Source organism: Oncorhynchus gorbuscha, linkage group LG02 (assembly GCF_021184085.1).
Source record: "Oncorhynchus gorbuscha isolate QuinsamMale2020 ecotype Even-year linkage group LG02, OgorEven_v1.0, whole genome shotgun sequence".
Classification (NCBI taxonomy): Eukaryota; Metazoa; Chordata; class Actinopteri; order Salmoniformes; family Salmonidae; genus Oncorhynchus; species Oncorhynchus gorbuscha.
Genome location: NC_060174.1, coordinates 94,721,438 through 94,741,959, shown reverse-complemented (window position 1 = coordinate 94,741,959; position 20,522 = coordinate 94,721,438). Strand labels below are relative to the sequence as shown.

At 42.6% G+C, this 20,522-nt stretch overlaps 1 protein-coding gene across 1 annotated transcript in view; it reads left to right on the top strand.

Annotated features, from left to right (window-relative positions):
- Positions 1 to 20,522, top strand: part of LOC124013499 (disks large homolog 2-like) — a 326,264-nt gene that overhangs the window by 244,128 nt on the left and 61,614 nt on the right. The window contains 1 exon segment of the mRNA XM_046327794.1: positions 5,977 to 6,030. Coding sequence (XP_046183750.1) covers positions 5,977 to 6,030 — 54 coding nt within the window.

Genomic DNA, 20,522 nt, shown 5'->3' with positions numbered 1-20,522 from the left:
CACACTATATCTGGATTAACTCCTGAAGTCTCACCATAGTTTATTACCACTTAGCAGACAGTTCCAGATACGGACAACCTGGAGGGACTCTCACTCTTATTTATCATCACAGAGTTATAGCTGAGTCGGTTCAAACATATGTTAAGGATCCTCTTTGCTTACTTTATACACAGACATACATTCCTTCTTCCACAATGGTTATCATTTCCAATTACCCCTTATCCTATAAATCAGATATAGTAAAACAGGGTAGAATTCAATTAGTTATAGTTGTAGTTAAAATGTATACATTGTTTAGCCATTATTCATAAAATTTATAACAATAAACAATGAGAATAGAAAGGTTCTGAACTTTTGTGAAACATCACAGCACAGTTAAAAAATATATGGCAAATAGAAATCCAATATGGATGTTGTTAAGAGATAGATGGGAGGGGTTGAATGGAGCTGAAGGGTGGGACTAATAGCAAGATAAAACATGTAAAACATACGGGGTCTGTCAAATGTATATATGTTCAGAACTTTTGTGAAATAAAAATCAAACCGGATGGACATCAGAAACAGATGGGAGAGGTTGAGGGTAGAGGAAGGACAGGAGTAAAAACAAACCAAGTAGAACTATTGTAAAATAGACTGTGTCCATGAAATGGAGGGGTGGTAGGGTTGGAGGGTAGTAAAGCAAATATATTTATATATTTGTATATATATGTATGTGTATGTATTTGTATGTATGTATTTGTATATGTATGTATTTATATGTATGTATGTATATGTGTGTATATATAAATATTTGCCCCCAAAAATATGGGGGATTGGAAGAAGATGCAGACAATTACATTGATGGAAGCTACAATCTATGTGCAATATTAAAGCTGATCTACCCCCTAAAAAATATATATAATACAAATTATAATAATAATAACAATTAGCCATTTCTGAGGCTGGTAACTCTAATGAACTCATCGTATGCTTTTTGCGACTGTTGTTCTTATTTTGCTTATTTGACCTGTTCTTGCCATAATATGGACTTGGTCTTTTACCAAATAGGGCTATCCTTTGTATACCAACCCTACCTTGTCACAACACAACTGATTGGCTCAAACACACTAAGAAAGAAAGATATTCCACAAAATAACTTTTAACAAGGCACACCTGTTAATTGAAATTAATTCCAGGTGACTACCTCATGAAGCTGGTTGAGAGAATGCCAAGAGTATGCAAAGCTGTCATCAAGGCAAAGGGCTGAAGAAGACTTTGAAGAAACTCAAATATTGTTTTACACTTTTTTGGTTAATATATGATTCCATATGTGTTATTTTATAGTCTTGATTTCTTCACTAACTGTTCTGATTATTTATTTACAAGTTCATTACAATTAGCTTTTTGCTTTAGCGCAATCTGTACCTGATAGAGCAGATCTAGTCTCACGTGTGGAAGCAAGCCATCTGGCGCTGAGAGACTCACTGGGATGGAGACGAGCAGACCCAGAAGATCTGACTGAACGGACGCACATTTGAGTGCCCCAGGACGGTCTCTTTACCTTGTGCTGTGACAATTTATGTTATGAAATCCTGCAATTTCAATGGGGCAGTTCCTCCTCAGAAAATAGATGGCAAAACAATCCAAGCAATGTTGGCACATTCTATGCAAAGTCACTGAGTGGCAGTGAAGTACATTGCATTTGGAAATGATTCAGACCCCTTCACCTTTTCCACATTTTGATACGTTTACGTTTAAATCAACATTTTCCTCATCAATCTACACACAATAACCCATAATGACAAAGCAAAACAGTTTTTTAGAAATGTTAGCAAATTTCTTTGCCACTGCCTATGAATGTTAAAATGTGACACACACACACACACACACACACACACACACACACACACACACACACACACACACACACACACACACACACACACACACACACACACACACACACACACACACACACACACACACACACACACACACACACACACACACACACACACACACACACACACACACACACACACACGCGCACCCTGATCTGTCTACATGATCCAAACAATTTGCCTTTGTGAAACATCGTGGAGCTTCAGTTGATGGAAACCCAGCTAGCAATGAGAAATCGGCACAGAAGTGGCCCTCTTCCGGGGGCCGGAACTGATTGAATCGGCCTGGAATCAAAATGAATGACTGCCAATTACATCAGACTGTTTCCGTCTACCGGAATACAGCTGACTTTGCCAGCATCTTACCAGAATGCCGTGACGTCGACCGAGTCTGACTCTCAGCCGAGTGCCTGGACTCTCAGCCATCTGGGAACATCTTAAGGGTTTGACGGAATTCTTACCCGCTTCCTTTAAAAATGGCAAAACAACGTTCTTCTATAGCATATTTTTATAGCACATTTTATTAACTGCATTGGCACTCTGGTTATTGACAGCGGGCCATCTAGACTGTTCAAACTGACAAGGAACATTGATGAATGTGAAAACGTCTTACTTTTCATATGTTTTTAACTTCTCAGCAAATTAAAGGCCTTAGTTAGAAAGGCTAAAATACACTTAATTGGAAAGACTATTGGGTGCTAATTGTGTAGCAATGAAATATCTTAGAATTATCTGTTCGCGGAAGACTTGCAAATATTCGTATAGTCTCACCTGGATGGAAGCTGTATCGTGAGTTATCAGTCCACTCTATTTACTTCACATGTCATAAACCGTTCAGTGGGCATTGTTTACTGTTATTATGGATTATTTTTATTAGAGGCCTGCACATTTAGCGTTGTCGTGTCTTTACTATCATTAACTGAAGACTGATAGTTTTTATCAAAGATTCTCTGTAATTAGTTACAGCGCAATCAACTGATTAATCACGTAACTAATTAACTAGGAAGTCGGGGCACCAAGGAAAAATATTCAGATTACAAAGTTATAATTTCCTAAAATAACTTTTCAGATATTTTATCTGATCAATTAGTCTTCGAATTAATGAATTATTTACTTTACCTCACGTTAGTCTCATTCCAAACGTCGTAAATTGTTGGTCATCTGCACGAACCCAGTCTTCACTATGAGTCATCCATACATCAATTGTCTTAAATCATTTATTTATTTCTAACTAATAAGTAATTCACAGAAATGCATAAACAAACAAACAAACAAGGTAAATGTGGTTACATGAAATGATAGGAGAATGTGCCCTAGTGTGCTAAACCGGCATGGCGGCTTGTTAGACAAAAGGGGGAGTGGGGGTCGACTAAGAAGTCACTACAGTTAATGATTATAACAATTGAAATGCTAATCCTTTACACATGAACGCAATCAATATATATATTTACACTCAGTGTGTCGTGTTGATCGCTGGTGAAAAGTTTGTGTCTTTTGTAGAATTGTCCGTCTCTCTCCCTCTCTCTCTCGGTTGTGGTTAAAGGGGATAGTTCAAAGTGACATTCATTAATTTGTTATAGAGTGGATGTTTCGGCGGTTGTAGTTCTTCGCGTTCAATGATACCGAATTCCTAGCTGCAGACTAGTAATAAATATCAAAGATTTGTTCTTATTCTGTCAGTATCGATAGTCTAAGAGGTTAACCACGTGGTATGGTTAAAAGATTCAGCAATGGTCTACAACCTTTAGCCATCTTGTAATTGAGTTAAGCTTGGTCTGCTGATCGAAAACCCGAGTGGGGTTTTTATTGGGAATGGCAGAAAAGGCTGTCCCAGGATGTCTGACCCTAACTGGGCTCAGAGGCGGTCCTCTGATTTTGTTCAAATCAAAAGGGAATTGTATTTTTCTTCATTAAACAGTCCAAAATCATATTACACAATTATACAAACAGTATCATACTCACTCATTCATCTTATACAACAATTAGATGTAAACCTCATATCTGAAGCTATTATATAAACAGTGTTATGGTAATGTGGCCACACCGTCTCCCATAAGCTTCCCAAGTTGTGACAAACGGACCAGTTTGTAGCTGAATTCTTCACCGATCTTTTAGACTTTCTCCGGAACATGACATTTGTTCGTACCTCAAGTTCTGTGAGGTGGAAGGATTTCCTTTGTTCTCCATGAAAAACTACTCTCTATAACTGTGTCCATGAGGTCTTCTCAGGAATTTACAACCTCTGACCACAGCAGCCTAGTTGAAGGAGGCAAGGGGGAGGCAGGGAGAGGGGGATGGGCTTGCTATAACCAAAGAGGCCAACGTCATGACAGCATGCATAATACTCTATGCCTTCAGAAAGTATTCACACCCCTTGACTTTTTCCAATTTTTTTTGCATTTCAGCCTGAACTTTGTATTAATTCCATTTAGATTTTTTTGTCACTGGCCTACACATAATACCCCATAATGTAGAAGTGAAATTTTGTTTTTTGAATTATTCACAAATTAATTTTAAAATCAAAAGCTTGAGTCAATTAGTATTCAAACCCTTTGTATGGCAAGCCTAAATAAGTTAATGAGTAGAAATGTGCTTAACAAGTCACATAATAATTTGCATGGACTCACTCTGTGTGCAATAATAGTGGTTAACATGATTGACTGCCTTATCTCTGTACCCCACACATACAATGATCTGTACTGTCAATTTATCGAGTAGTGAATTTCAAACACAGATTCAACCACAAGACTAGGGAGGTTTTCCAATGCCTTGCAAAGAAGGGCACCTATTGGTAGATTGGTAAAAATACAAAATAAAGCAGACATTGAATATCCCTTTGAGCAGGAAGTTATTAATTACACTTTGGATGGTGAATCAATACACCCAATATTGATACAGGCGTCCTCCCTAACTCGGTTCCCGGAGTTGAAGGAAACCACTCAGGGACTGCCTGTACAGAATAACATTTTTCCAAAACATGCATCCTATTTGCAACAAGGCAAAGGCAAAAAGTTTTTTTTAAATATTGTCACATACACCAGATAGGTGCAGTTTTACAGGAGCAGCCATAGTAGTACGGTGCACCTGGAGCAAATTAGGGTTAAGTGCCTTGCACAAAGACACGTAGACAGATTTTTCATCTTGTCAGCTTAGGTATTTGAACCAGCGACTTATCGATTACTGGCCTAATGTTTTAACCGCTAGGCTAAAATTATACTGCAAAGATGAGGCAAAACAATTCACTTTTTGTCCTGAATCCAATACAACACATTACTGAGTACCACTCTTCATATTCTCAAGCATAGTGGTGACTGCATCATGTTACTTGTATGCTTGTAATGTTAAGGACTGGGGAGTTTTTCCGGATAAAAAAGAAATGGAATGAAGCTAAGCACAGGCAAAATCCCAGAGGAAAACTGGTTCAGTCTGCTCTCCACCAGACACTGGGAGAATAATTTCCCCTTCAGCAGGACAATAACCTAAAACACAAGGCCAAATCTACACTGGAGTTGCTTACCAAGAATGTGAGTGGCCAAGTTACAGTTTGGACTCTAATCTGCTTGAAAATCAATGACAAGACCTGAAAATGGTCGTCCAGCAATGATCAACAACCAATTTTACAGTGCTTGAAGCATTTTGAAAAGAATAATAGGCACATATTTCACAATCCAGATGTGGAAAGCTCTTAATAGCTTACCCAGAAAGACTCAAAGCTGTAATCGCTGCCAAAGTTGCTTCTACAAAGTATCGACTCAGGTGTGTGAATACTTATGTAAATGAGTTATTTTCAATAAATTAGCAAATATTTATAAAAACATGTTTTCACTTTGACATTATAGGGTATTGTGTGTAGAAAAATATTTAATCCATTTTGAATTTAGGCTGAGTTAAGGGGTATGAATAGTTTCTGAAGGCACTGTATTCTGGGACGGTTTAGCATTTGTAAGACGGCTCTTGAATTCCTCATGATACAGGGTGAAGTCACCACATGATCCAGGGGCTGTCCCCTGGATCCATTTATAGAAAGTAGGACACTAGTGGGTTTAGGCATCTCTTGCTGTTTCTTATCCTCTTCCCCACTCTCTCTCTTTTTCAGGCGAGTCCCGCTCCAATAATTATCAACACCGACACTCTGGAGAGCGTACCTTACGTGAGTTCCTTTTTATGCTTCGCCCCATTTTTTATGTTGCATTTGATTATATTTTGGAAAATCGTTTAGTTATGTTTATAAGCACAAACAACATATATTTCCCTGCGTACTCATTTTAAGTAGTCTTTATTAGCCATATGAGAGGGGAATTATGTTTTGAGGACGGATTTGTCAAAGGACACAATGTTATATTCTTAAATATTTATCTGAAACACAATATACAGTATATGGGCAAAACAAATAAGGCCGCTGTTGTGAATTATTGATAGTTTTTATAAATCAAACACCAACACAGGACCACTGATTTGTACAGCCCAAAAGCCTGCATTTTGGTTTGGCATCAGAACTTTTCTCTTAACAGATATGTATTATTGATGCCTTCTCTTTGTTGGCACTGGGATTCTGGTGGGACGAAGTGCTTCAAAAGCCATTTGGACGCAATTTGGAGTGAGATGGTAAATGAATGAGGAAGATTTAGGGTGAAAGTAAAGTAAGGTGCTGTATGAAATGTAATCTGTTGTAGTAGAGGAAGGGAATGTCATGGGTTTTTTAAACATAATTAGAAGCTATAAAGCGACTTGTTTAGTGACACGTAGCCGGTCCAGTCAGCTACACTGTATACAAACAGTAGCATCTTCTTGATGACTCTGTCCTTCAAGAAAGCTGCAGCAAATTACATTTTAACATAATGAACAGAGCAGAGAACTCATCACTGTAATGGAAGACAGTTGCATAATACAAAGCCTGGAAGAAGCATGTTATTTCCTCATGATGCTAATCACATTTTGTCCCTCGACTGTTTCCAATAAATGTCAGTAAACATCCTTGGAAATGCCACTTTGTTTCTGAATGACCTGCCAAAAGTTGTTTACTATTTCACTGCTTTGCCTCTTAGCTCATTCACTGCCTGTTCTAGACAAAAAATACTGAAGATTCCAGAAGAGCACCATTCTCAATTATATAGCCATGACTTCCATCCCCCGTGTCCACATTTACTGGTCACAAGCTTGTCAGTGTTATTATTAAGCAATAAGGCACGGGAGGGGTGTGGGGGTGGTTTATGGCCAATATATCACGGCTAAGGGCTGTTCATAAGCACAGTGCAACACAGAGTATATTGGCCAGATATCACACCCCCAAGAATATTGCCCATATATCACACCCCCAAATTGCCTTATTGCTATTATAAACTGGCTGCCAATGTAATAAGAGCAGTGAAAATACATGTTTGTCATACCCGTGATATATGGTCTGATATACCATGGTTGTCAGCCAATCAGTATTAAGAGCTCGAGCCACCCAGTTTGTAATTGCATTTCACTGTTCCAAAGAAGCTGAAAGATCTGTAATAGATTGTTTTACCCATATAGCATATATTGTGATTCAGATAAATATTCAAGAATATAACATTGTGTCAATTGACAAATCCGTCCTCAAAACATAATTCCCCTCTCATATGGCTAATAAAGACTACTTAAAGTGAGTACACAGGGCGGCAGGTTAATGGTTAGAGTGTTGGACTAGTAACCGGAAGGTTGCAAGTTCAAACCCCAAGCTGACAAGGTACAAATCTGTTGTTTTACCCCTGAACAGGCAGTTAACCCACTGTTCCTAGGCCGTCATTGAAAATAAGAATTTGTTCTTAACTGACTTGCCTAGTAAAATGAAAATTAAAAAAATTTCTCACAGCATCAAGTTGGTCCTGTATCACTCAGTTGATAGAGCATGGAGTTGCAATGGTTTTGGTTCCTGCTGGGGCCACCAATACAAAAATAATGTAAGTCACCTAGGATAAAAGCATCTCCTAAATGGCATATATTATTATATTGCTATTGTTACCCATCCATCTCTAACTCGACCTAAGCCGTATCATTTCACAAACCATGAAGTCATCAACACTCATATAGGTAATTTGAAAGAAATTATGTTTGAAGGATGCCCAATGCAAATAGGTCAAATGGTATATAATTGTACATCCAACATGAAGTATTCTGAGGTGATTCTCAGCACATAATGTTCTTCCCCTTTGTGGATACTTAAATAAGAAGAAACTGCAAAGCATACATCATCACACAGGAAGTTTCCTCCAAAGCTGCGTGGCCTGCATTCTCCGGTCAGAAGTGCAGGGTAAGGGGAGGCAGAGCGGGCATCACTGAATCCTCTCTATTTCCTGTAGGTGGCAGGGCCTGGATAGCACAAGAGTGATGAATTTCCCTGGAAAACCAAGTGTTAACTCTAGATTTCCCTCTGCAGACCGTGCTTCCCTTCTCCCTCTGCAGACCGTGTTTCCCTTCTCCCTCTGCAGACCGTGTTTCCCTTCTCCCTCTGCAGACCGTGCTTCCCTTTTCCCTCTGCAGACCATGCTTCTCTTCTCCCTCTGCAGATCGTGCTTCTTTAAAGGGGCAATTTGGCATTGGTACATCCATTTTTGGACTTTTAATGTAATACTGTATACAGACTTCATGGTCTGTTGTCCTATGTTTCAAGGTCTGTTTTCTGGAATTCCTTGTTCTGTCGTCCTGACTTTCATATTCTGTTATCCTGAGTTCCTTGGTCTGTGGTCCTGACTTTCGTGGTCTGTCGTCCTGAATTTCCTGGTCTATCGTCCTGACTTTCATGGTCTGTTGTCCTGAGTTGCATGGTCTGTCATCCTGAGTTTCATATTCTGTTGTCCTGAGTTCTTTGGTCTTTCGTCCTGACTTTCGTGGTCTGTCGTCCTGAATTTCCTGGTCTGTCGTCCTGACTTTCATATTCTGTTGTCTGGAATTACTTGGTCTGTCGTTCTGACTTTCATGGTCTGTCGTCCTGACTTTCACGGTCTGTTGTCCTGAGTTGCATGGTCTGTTGTCCTGAGTTTTTTGGTTTTGTCATCCTGACTTTCGTGGTCTGTCGTCCTGACTTACATGGGCTGTAGTTCTGACTCTCATGGTCTGTCGTCCACACTTTCATGGTCTGTTGTCCTGAGTTGCATGGTCTGTTGTCCTGACTTTCATGGTCGGTCATCCTGACTTTCATGGCCTGTTGTTCTGACTTTCATGGTCTGTCGCCCTGAATTTCCTGGCCTGTTGTTCTGACTTTCATGGTCTGTCGTCCTGACTTTCATGGTCTGTTGTCCCGAGTTGCATGGTCTGTTGTCCTGAGTTTCATGGCCTGTTGTCATGACTATCATGGTCTGTCGTCCTGACTTTCATGGTCTGTTGTCCTGAGTTGCATGGTCTGTTGTCCTGAGTTCATTGGTCTGTCGTCCTGACTTTCGTGGTCTGTCGTCCTGACTTTCGTGGTCTGTCGTCCTGACTTTCGTGGTCTGTCGTCCTGAATTTCATGGTCTGTCATCCTGAATTTTATGGTCTGTCGTCCTGAATTTCATGGTCTATGATCCTGACTTTCATAGTCTGTTGTCCTGACTCTCCTGATCTGTTGTCCTGAGTTTCATGGCCTGTTGTCCTGACTTTCATGACCAGTTGTCCTCAGTTTCATGTTCTGTTGTCCTGACTTTCATGTTCTGTTGTCCTGACTTTCATGGTCTGTCATCCTGACTTTCATAGCCTGTTGTCCTGACTTTCATGGTCTGTTGTCCTGACTTTCATGGCCAGTTGTCCTCAGTTTCATGGAATAGTGTCCTGACTTTCATGGCCAGTTGTTCTGAGTTTCATGGTCTGTTGTCCTGAGTTTCATGGTCTGTCGTCCTGACTTTCATGGTCTGTCATCCTGACTTTCATGGTCTGTCATCCTGACTTTCATGGTCTGTTGTCCTGACTTTCATGGCCAGTTGTTCTGAGTTTCATGGTCTGTTGTCCTGAGTTTCATGGTCTGTCGTCCTGACTTCCATGGCCAGTTGTCCTCAGTTTCATGGAATAGTGTCCTGACTTTCATGGCCAGTTGTCTTCAGTTTCAAGGAATAGTGTCCTGACTTTCATTGCCAGTTGTTCTGAGTTTCATGGTCTGTTGTCCTGAGTTTCTTGGTCTGTTGTCCTGAGTTTCTTGGTCTGTTGTCCTGAGTTTCATGGTCTGTCATCCTAAGTTTCATGGTCCGTTGTCCTGAGTTGCATGGTCTGTTGTCCTGAGTTCATTGGTCTGTCGTCCTGACTTTCATGGTCTGTCATCCTGAATTTCATGGTCTATGATCCTGACTTTCATAGTCTGTTGTCCTGACTTACATGACCAGTTGTCCTCAGTTTTATGTTCTGTTGTCCTGACTTTCATGATCTGTCATCCTGACTTTCATGGCCTGTTGTCCTGACTTTCATGGTCTGTTGTCCTGACTTTCATGGCCAGTTGTCCTCAGTTTCATGGAATAGTGTCCTGACTTTCATGGCCAGTTGTTCTGAGTTTCATGGTCTGTTGTCCTGAGTTTCATGGTCTGTTGTCCGGAATTATTCAGTTTGCCGTCTTGACTTTCATGGTCCGTCGTCCTGACTTTCATGGTCTGTTGTCCTGAGTTGCATGGTCTGTTGTCTTGAGTTCCTTTGTCTGTCGTCCTAACTTTCATGGTCTGTCGTCCTGACTTTCATGGTCTGTTGTCCCGAGTTCCTTGGTCTGTCGTCCTGACTTTCATGGCCTGTTGTTCTGACTTTCATGGTCTACCTCCTGACTTTCATGGCCAGTTGTTCTGAGTTTCATGGTCTGTTGTCCTGAGTTTCATGGTCTGTTGTCCTGACTTTAATGGTCTGTTGTCCTGACTTTCTTGACCAGTTGTCCTCAGTTTCATGTTCTGTTGTCCTGACTTTCATGGTCTGCCATCCTGACTTTCATAGCCTGTTGTCCTGACTTTCATGGCCAGTTGTACTCAGTTTCATGGAATAGTGTCTTGACTTTCATGGTCTGTTGTTCTGACTTTCATGGTCTGTCGTCCTGACTTTCATGGTCTGTTGTCCCGAGTTCCGTGGTCTGACGTCCTGAATTTCCTGGTCTGTCTTCCTGAATGTCATGGTCTGTCGTCCTGAGTTTCCTGGTCTGTCATCCTGACTTTCATGGTCTGTCGTCCTAACTTTCATGGTCTGTTGTCCGGAATTACGCAGTCTGTCGTCTTGACTTTCATAGTCTGTCGTCCTGACTTTCATGGTCTGTTGTCCTGAGTTTCATGGTCTGTTGTCCGGAATTACTCAGTTTGCCATCTTGACTTTCATGGTCTGTCATCCTGACTTTCATGTCCTGTCGTCCTAACTTTCATGGTCTGTCGTACTGACTTTCATGGTCTGTTGTCCTGAGTTCATTGGTCTGCCGTCCTGACTTTCGTGGTCTGTTGTCCTGAGTTGCATGGTCTGTTGTCCTGAGTTCATTGGTCTGCCGTCCTGATTTTCGTGGTCTGTCGTCCTGACTTTCGTGGTCTGTCATCCTGAATTTTATGGTCTGTCGTCCTAAATTTCATGGTCTATGATCCTGACTTTCATAGTCTGTTGTCCTGATTCTCCTGATCTGTTGTCCTGACTTTCATGGTCTGTTGTCCTGAATTTCATGGTTTGTTGTCCTGAGTTGTATGGTCTGTTGTCCTAAGTTCATTGGTCTGCCATCCTGACTTTCGTGGTCTGTCGTCCTGACTTTCGTGGTCTGTCGTCCTGAATTTCATGGTCTGCCATCCTGAATTGTATGGTCTGTTGTCCTGAATTTCATGGTCTATGATCCTGACTTTCATAGTCTGTTGACCTGACTCTCCTGATCTGTTGTCCTGAGTTTCATGGCCTGTTGTCCTGACTTTCATGACCAGTTGTACTCAGTTTCATGGAATAGTGTTCTGACTTCCATGTCCAGTTGTTCTGAGTTTCATGTTCTGTTGTCCTGACTTTCATGGTCTGTCATCCTGACATTCATAGCCTGTTGTCCTGACTTTCATGACCAGTTGTCCTCAGTTTCATGTTCTGTTGTCCTGACTTTCATAGCCTGTTGTCCTGACTTTCATGGTCTGTTGTCCTGACTTTCATTGCCAGTTGTACTCAGTTTCATGGAATAGTGTCCTGACTTCCATGGCCAGTTGTTCTGACTTTCGTGGTCTGTTGTCCTGAGTTTCATGGTCTGTCGTCCTGAGTTTCATGGTCTGTTGTCTGGAATTACTCAGTTTACCGTCTTGACTTTCATGGTCCGACGTCCTGAGTTTCATGGTCTGTTGTCCTGAGTTTCTTGGTCTGTTGTCCTGAGTTTCTTGGTCTGTTGTCCTGAGTTTCATGGTCTGTTGTCCCTAGTTTCATGGTCTGTTGTCCTGAGTTGCATGGTCTGTCGCCCTGACTTTCGTGGTCTGTCGTCCTGAATTTCATGGTCTGCCATCCTGAATTGTGTGGTCTGTCGTCCTGAATTTCATGGTCTATGATCCTGACTTTCATAGTCTGTTGTCCTGACTTTCATGGTCTGCCATCCTGACTTTCATGGTCTGTTGTCCTGAATTGTATGGTCTGTTTGTCCTAAGTTCATTGGTTTGCCGTCCTGACTTTTCTGGTCTGTCGTCCTGACTTTCGTGGTCTGTCGTCCTGAATTTCATGGTCTGCCATACTGAATTGTATGGTCTGTTGTCCTGAATTTCATGGTCTATGATCCTGACTTTCATAGTCTGTTGACCTGACTCTCCTGATCTGTTGTCCTGAGTTTCATGGCCTGTTGTCCTGACTTTCATGACCAGTTGTACTCAGTTTCATGGAATAGTGTCCTGACTTCCATGGCCAGTTGTTCTGAGTTTCATGGTCTGTTGTCCTCAGTTTCATGTTCTGTTGTCCTGACTTTCATGGTCTGTCATCCTGACATTCATAGCCTGTAGTCCTGACTTTCATGACCAGTTGTCCTCAGTTTCATGTTCTGTTGTCCTGACTTTCATGGTCTGCCATCCTGACTTTCATAGCCTGTTGTCCTGACTTTCATGGTCTGTTGTCCTGACTTTCATGGCCAGTTGTACTCAGTTTCATGGAATAGTGTCCTGACTTTCATGGCCAGTTGTTCTGAGTTTCATGGTCTGTTGTCGACAGTTTCATGTTCTGTTGTCCTGACTTTCATGGTCTGTCATCCTGACATTCATAGCCTGTTGTCCTGACTTTCATGACCAGTTGTCCTCAGTATCATGTTCTGTTGTCCTGACTTTCATGGTCTGCCATCCTGACTTTCATAGCCTGTTGTCCTGACTTTCATGACCAGTTGTCCTCAGTATCATGTTCTGTTGTCCTGACTTTCATGGTCTGTCATCCTGACATTCATAGCCTGTTGTCCTGACTTTCATGACCAGTTGTCCTGACTTTCATGGTCTGTTGTCCTGACTTTCATGGCCAGTTGTACTCAGTTTCATGGAATAGTGTCCTGACTTTCATGGCCAGTTGTTCTGAGTTTCATGGTCTGTTGTCCTGAGTTTCATGGTCTGTCGTCCTGAGTTTCATGGTCTGTTGTCCGGAATTATTCAGTTTGCCGTCTTGACTTTCATGGTCCGTCGTCCTGACTTTCATGGTCTGTTGTCCTGAGTTGCATGGTCTGTTGTCTTGAGTTCCTTTGTCTGTCGTCCTGACTTTCATGGTCTGTCGTCCTGACTTTCATTACATTTACATTTACATTTAAGTCATTTAGCAGACGCTCTTATCCAGAGCGACTTACAAATTGGTGCATTCACCTTATGACATCCAGTGGAACAGTCACTTTACAATAGTGCATCTAAATCTTAAAGGGGGGGGGTGAGAGGGATTACTTATCCTATCCTAGGTATTCCTTAAAGAGGTGGGGTTTCAGGTGTCTCCGGAAGGTGGTGATTGACTCCGCTGTCCTGGTGTCGTGAGGGAGTTTGTTCCACCATTGGGGGGTCAGAGCAGCGAACAGTTTTGACTGGGCTGAGCGGGAGCTGTACTTCCTCAGTGGTAGGGAGGCGAGCAGGCCAGAGGTGGATGAACGCAGTGCCCTTGTTTGGGTGTAGGGCCTGATCAGAGCCTGGAGGTACTGAGGTGCCGTTCCCCTCACAGCTCCGTAGGCAAGCACCATGGTCTTGTAGCGGATGCGATGTACTCAGTTTCATGGAATAGTGTCTTGACTTTCATGGTCTGTTGTCCCGAGTTCCTTGGTCTGTCGTCCTGACTTTCATGGCCTGTTGTTCTGACTTTCATGGTCTACCTCCTGACTTTCATGGTCTACCTCCTGACTTTCATGGCCAGTTGTTCTGAGTTTCATGGTCTGTTGTCCTGAGTTTCATGGTCTGTTGTCCTGACTTTAATGGTCTGTTGTCCTGACTTTCATGACCAGTTGTCCTCAGTTTCATGTTCTGTTGTCCTGACTTTCATGGTCTGCCATCCTGACTTTCATAGCCTGTTGTCCTGACTTTCATGGTCTGTTGTCCTGACTTTGATGGCCAGTTGTACTCAGTTTCATGGAATAGTGTCTTGACTTTTATGGTCTGTTGTTCTGACTTTCATGGTCTGTCGTCCTGACTTTCATGGTCTGTTGTCCCGAGTTCCTTGGTCTGTTGTCCCGAGTTCCGTGGTCTGACGTCCTGAATTTCCTGGTCTGTCTTCCTGAATGTCATGGTCTGTCGTCCTGAGTTTCCTGGTCTGTCATCCTGACTTTCATGGTCTGTTGTCCTGAGTTTCATGGTCTGTTGTCCGGAATTACTCAGTTTGCCGTCTTGAGTTTCATGGTCTGTCATCCTGACTTTCATGTCCTGTCGTCCTAACTTTCATGGTCTGTTGTCCGGAATTACTCAGTCTGTCGTCTTGACTTTCATGGTCTGTTGTCCTGTTTCTCCTGATCTGTTGTCCTGACTTTCATGGTCTGTTGTCCTGACTTTCATGGTTTGTTGTCGTGAGTTGTATGGTCTGTTGTCCTAAGTTTATTGGTCTGCCGTCCTGACTTTCGTGGTCTGTCGTCCTGACCTTCGTGGTCTGTCGTCCTGAATTTCATGGTCTGCCATCCTGAATTGTATGGTCTGCTGTCCTGAATTTCATGGTCTATGATCCTGACTTTCATAGTCTGTTGACCTGACTCTCCTGATCTGTTGTCCTGAGTTTCATGGCCTGTTGTCCTGACTTTCATGACCAGTTGTACTCAGTTTCATGGAATAGTGTCCTGACTTCCATGGCCAGTTGTTCTGAGTTTCATGGTCTGTTGTCCTGACTTTCATAGTCTGTCATCCTGACATTCATAGCCTGTTATCCTGACTTTCATGGCCAGTTGTTTTCAGTTTCAAGGAATAGTGTCCTGAGTTTCATGGTCTGTTGTCCTGATTTTCTTGGTCTGTTGTACTGAGTTTCATGGTCTGTCGTCCTGAGTTTCATGGTCTGTCGTCCTGAGTTTCATGGTCTGTTGTCCTGAGTTTCATGGTCTGTTGTCCTGAGTTTCATGGTCTGTTGTCCTGAGTTGCATGGTCTGTTGTCCTGAGTTCATTGGTCTGTCGCCCTGACTTTCGTGGTCTGTCGTCCTGAATTTCATGGTCTGCCATCCTGAATTGTGTGGTCTGTCGTCCTGAATTTCATGGTCTATGATCCTGACTTTCATAGTCTGTTGACCTGACTTTCCTGGTCTGTTGTCCTGACTTTCATGGCCAGTTGTACTCAGGTTCATGGAATAGTGTCCTGACTTCCATGGCCAGTTGTTCTGAGTTTCATGGTCTGTTGTCCTGAGTTTCATGGTCTGTTGTCCTGACTTTCATGGTCTGTTGTCCTGAGTTGTATGGTCTGTTGTCCTAAGTTCATTGGTTTGCCGTCCTGACTTTTCTGGTCTGTCGTCCTGACTTTCGTGGTCTGTTGTCCTGAATTTCATGGTCTGCCATCCTGAATTGTATGGTCTGTTGTCCTGAATTTCATGGTCTATGATCCTGACTTTCATAGTCTGTTGACCTGACTCTCCTGATCTGTTGTCCTGAGTTTCATGGCCTGTTGTCCTGACCTTCATGACCAGTTGTACTCAGTTTCATGGAATAGTGTCCTGACTTCCATGTCCAGTTGTTCTGAGTTTCATGTTCTGTTGTCCTCAGTTTCATGTTCTGTTGTCCTGACTTTCATGGTCTGTCATCCTGACATTCATAGCCTGTTGTCCTGACTTTCATGACCAGTTGTCCTTAGTTTCATATTCTGTTGTCCTGACTTTCATGGTCTGTTGTCCTGACTTTCATGGTCTGCCATCCTGACTTTCATAGCCTGTTGTCCTGACTTTCATGGTCTGTTGTCCTGACTTTCATGGCCAGTTGTACTCAGTTTCATGGAATTAGTGTCCTGACTTCCATGTCCAGTTGTTCTGAGTTTCATGGTCTGTTGTCCTGAGTTTCTTGGTCTGTTATCCTGAGTTTCATGGTCTGTTGTCCTGAATTACTCAGTTTACCGTCTTGACTTTCATTGTCCGACGTCCTGAGTTTCATGGTCTGTTGTCCTGAATTGCATGGTCTGTTGTCCTGACTTTCGTGGTCTGTCGTCCTGAATTTCCTAGTCTGTCATCCTGAATGTCATGGTCTGTAGTCCTGAATTTCCTGGTCTGTCGTACTGACTTTCATAATCTGTTGTCTGGAATTCCTTGGTCTGTCATCCTGACTTTCATGGTCAGTTGTCCTGACTTTCATGGTCTGTCGTCCTTACTTTCATGGTCTGTTGTCCTGAGTTGCATGGTCTGTTGTCCTGAGTTTCTTGGTCTGTTGTCCTGAGTTTCATGGTCTATCGTCCTGGGTTTCATGGTCTGTTGTCCTGAGTTGCATGGTCTGTTGTCCTGAGTTCATTGGTCTGTCGCCCTGACTTTTGTGGTCTGTCGTCCTGAATTTCATGGTCTGCCATCCTGAATTGTGTGGTCTGTCGTCCTGAATTTCATGGTCTATGATCCTGACTTTCATAGTCTGTTGACCTGACTCTCCTGATCTGTTGTCCTGAGTTTCATTGCCTGTTGTCCTGACTTTCATGACCAGTTGTCCTCAGTTTCATGTTCTGTTGTCCTGACTTTCATGGTCTGTCATCCTGACTTTCATAGCCTGTTGTCCTGACTTTCATGGTCTGTTGTCCTGACTTTCATGGCCAGTTGTACTCAGGTTCATGGAATAGTGTCCTGACTTCCATGGCCAGTTGTTCTGAGTTTCATGGTCTGTTGTCCTGAGTTTCATGGTCTGTTGTCCTGAGTTTCATGGTCTGTTGTCCTGAGTTTCATGGTCTGTTGTCCTGACTTTCATGGTCTGTTGTCCTGAATTTTCTGGTCTGTCGTCCTGAATGTCATGGTCTGTCGTCCTGAGTTTCATGGTCTGTCGTCCTAACTTTCATGGTCTGTTGTCCGGAATTACTCAGTCTGTCGTCTTGACTTTCATGGTCTGTCGTCCTGACTTTCATGGTCTGTTGTCCTGAGTTGCATGGTCTGTTGTCTGGAATTCCTTTGTCTGTCGTCCTGAATTTCATGGTCTGTCATCCTTTAAGTTATGGTCTGTTGTCCTGACTTTCATATTCTGTCGTCTGGAATTCCTTGGTCTGTCATCCTGACTTTCATGGTCTGTTGTCCTGAATTTCATGGTCTGTCGTCCTGAATTGTGTGGTCTGTCGTCCTGAATTTCATGGTCTATGATCCTGATTTTCATGGCCAGTTGTCCTGACTCTCCTGATCTGTTGTCCTCAGTTTCATGTCCTGTTGTCCTGACTTTCATAGCCTGTTGTCCTGACTTTCATGGCCAGTTGTACTCAGTTTCATGGAATAGTGTCCTGACTTCCATGGCCAGTTGTTCTGAGTTTCATGGTCTGTTGTCCTGAGTTTCATGGTCTGTCGTCCTGAGTTTCATGGTCTGTTGTCCGGAATTACTCAGTTTACCGTCTTGACTTTCATGGTTCGACGTCCTGAGTTTCATGGTCTGTTGTCCTGAGTTGCATGGTCTGTTGTCTTGAGATCCTTTGTCTGTCGTCTTGACTTTCATGGTCTGTCGTCCTGACTTTCGTGGTCTGTCGTCCTGAATTTCCTAGTCTGTCATCCTGAATGTCATGGTCTGTAGTCCTGAATTTCATGGTCTGTCGTACTGACTTTCATAATCTGTTGTCTGGAATTCCTTGGTCTGTCATCCTAACTTTCATGGCCAGTTGTTCTGAGTTTCATGGTCTGTTGTCCTGAGTTTCTTGGTCTGTTGTCCTGAGTTTCATGGTCTGTCGTCCTGAGTTTCATGGTCTGTTGTCCTGAGTTGCATGGTCTGTTGTCCTGAGTTCATTGGTCTGTCGTCCTGACTTTCGTGGTCTGTCGTCCTGAATTTCATGGTCTGTCATCCTTTATTTTATGGTCTGTTGTCCTGAATTTCATGGTCTATGATCCTGACTTTCATAGTCTGTTGTCCTGACTCTCCTGATCTGTTGTCCTGAGTTTCATGGCCTGTTGTCCTGACTTTCATGACCAGTTGTACTCAGTTTCATGGAATAGTGTCCTGACTTTCATGGCCAGTTGTTCTGAGTTTCATGTTCTGTTGTCCTGACTTTCATGGTCTGTCATCCTGACATTCATAGCCTGTTGTCCTGACTTTCCTGGTCTGTTGTCCTGACTTTCATGGCCAGTTGTCTTCAGTTTCATGGAATAGTGTCCTGACTTTCATGGCCAGTTGTTCTGAGTTTCATGGTCTGTCGTCCTGAGTTTCATGGTCTGTTGTCCGGAATTATTCAGTTTGCTGTCTTGACTTTCATGGTCCGTCGTCCTGACTTTCATGGTCTGTTGTCCTAAGTTGCATGGTCTGTTGTCTTGAGTTCCTTCGTCTGTCGTCTTGACTTTCATGGTCTGTCGTCCTGACTTTCATGGTCTGTTGTCCTGAGTTCCTTGGTCTGTCGTCCTGACTTTCGTGTTCTGTCGTCCTAAATTTCCTGGTCCATCGTCCTGAATGTCATGGTCTGTCGTCCTGAATTTCCTGGTCTGTAGTACTGACTTTCATTTTCTGTTGTCTGGAATTCCTTGGTCTGTCATCCTGACTTTCATGGTCTGTTGTCCTGAGTTGCATGGTCTGTTGTCTTGAGTTCATTGGTCTCCCGTCCTGACTTTCGTGGTCTGTCGTCATGACTTTCATGGAATAGTGTCCTGACTTTCATGGCCAGTTGTTCTGAGTTTCATGGTCTGTTGTCCTGAGTTTCATGGTCTGTCGTCCTGAGTTTCATGGTCTGTTGTCCGGAATTACTCAGTTTGCCGTCTTGACTTTAATGGTCCGTCGTCCTGAGTTTCATGGTCTGTTGTCCTGAGTTGCATGGTCTGTTGTCTTGAGATCCTTTGTCTGTCTTCTTGACTTTCATGGTCTGTCGTCCTGACTTTCATGGTCTGTCATCCTGACTTTCGTGGTCTGTCGTCCTGAATTTCCTGGTCTGTTGTCCTGAGTTCATTGGTCTGCCGTCCTGACTTTCGTGGTCTGTCATCCTGACTTTCATAGCCTGTTGTCCTGACTTTCATGGTCTGTTGTCCTGACTTTCATGGCCAGTTGTACTTAGTTTCATGGAATAGTGTCCTGACCTCCATGGTCAGTTGTTCTGACTTTCATGGTCTGTTGTCCTGACTTCCATGGCCAGTTGTTCTGACTTTCATAGCCTGTTGTCCTGACTTTCATGGTCTGTTGTCCTGACTGTCATGGCCAGTTGTACTTAGTTTCATGGAATAGTGTCCTGACTTCCATGGCCAGTTGGTCTGACTTTCATGGTCTGTTGTCCTGACTTTCATGGCCAGTTGTTCTGAGTTTCTTGGTCTGTTGTCCTGAGGTTCCTGGTCTGTTGTCCTGAATGTCATGGTCTGTCGTCCTGACTTTCATAGTGTGTTCTCCGGAATTTCTTGGCCAGTTATCCTGAGTTTCATGGCTTTTTGTCCTGACTTTCATGGCCAGTTGTTCTGAGTTTCATGGTCTGTTGTCCTGAGTTTCCTGGTCTGTCGTCCTGAGTTTCATTGTCTGTCATCCTGACTTTCCATATTAGGACAGCCTCAGTCTCAGCACAAGCCACAACTCAGACAAAGGTCTCATTACTAAAACAAAGACTGAACACCAGCTGGGAGAGCTAGCACAGTGTTTCTTGAGTTATGAAAGTACTAGACTGTTGATACAGTGCCATGTTTTATACAATGTGTATGCATTTTTCGATTAACTTATACTGTATCTCTCTACGCACAAGGGTTCTGCCCATATGACACATGAAATAATATGTGGGTGAACCTTTTGTCAGAAATGGCTTTGACAGACAAATTAATTTATCCTATTATTTGTTTGATATGTTTTTAGAAAAGACCGCCCTCGATGTGACAGCCCTTGATGCAATTAAATTGAATTAATGAATTTGTGTTAGCAGCTTGTCTATGCGAATGTACGTGTGTAGGAATGTATGAAACTGCATGAATCCCTCTACTATGAAAGATTACATAAAAAAAATATTTCAATAATATGATTTTTTTCACCTGAGGACTAAACCAAGTCGTGTGTTCCTCATCAATATGCAGTGATAGCTTTTTTTCAAACATTTCATTAGAAAGTATGGGCACATCCTCAATTTGAACTGCATTCACACCAACCTTAACAATGGAAGTAGAGCAGGCTCTTATTTGTCTCGCCTCACATTTTCAATGAAAGTTAATCTAACAATTGC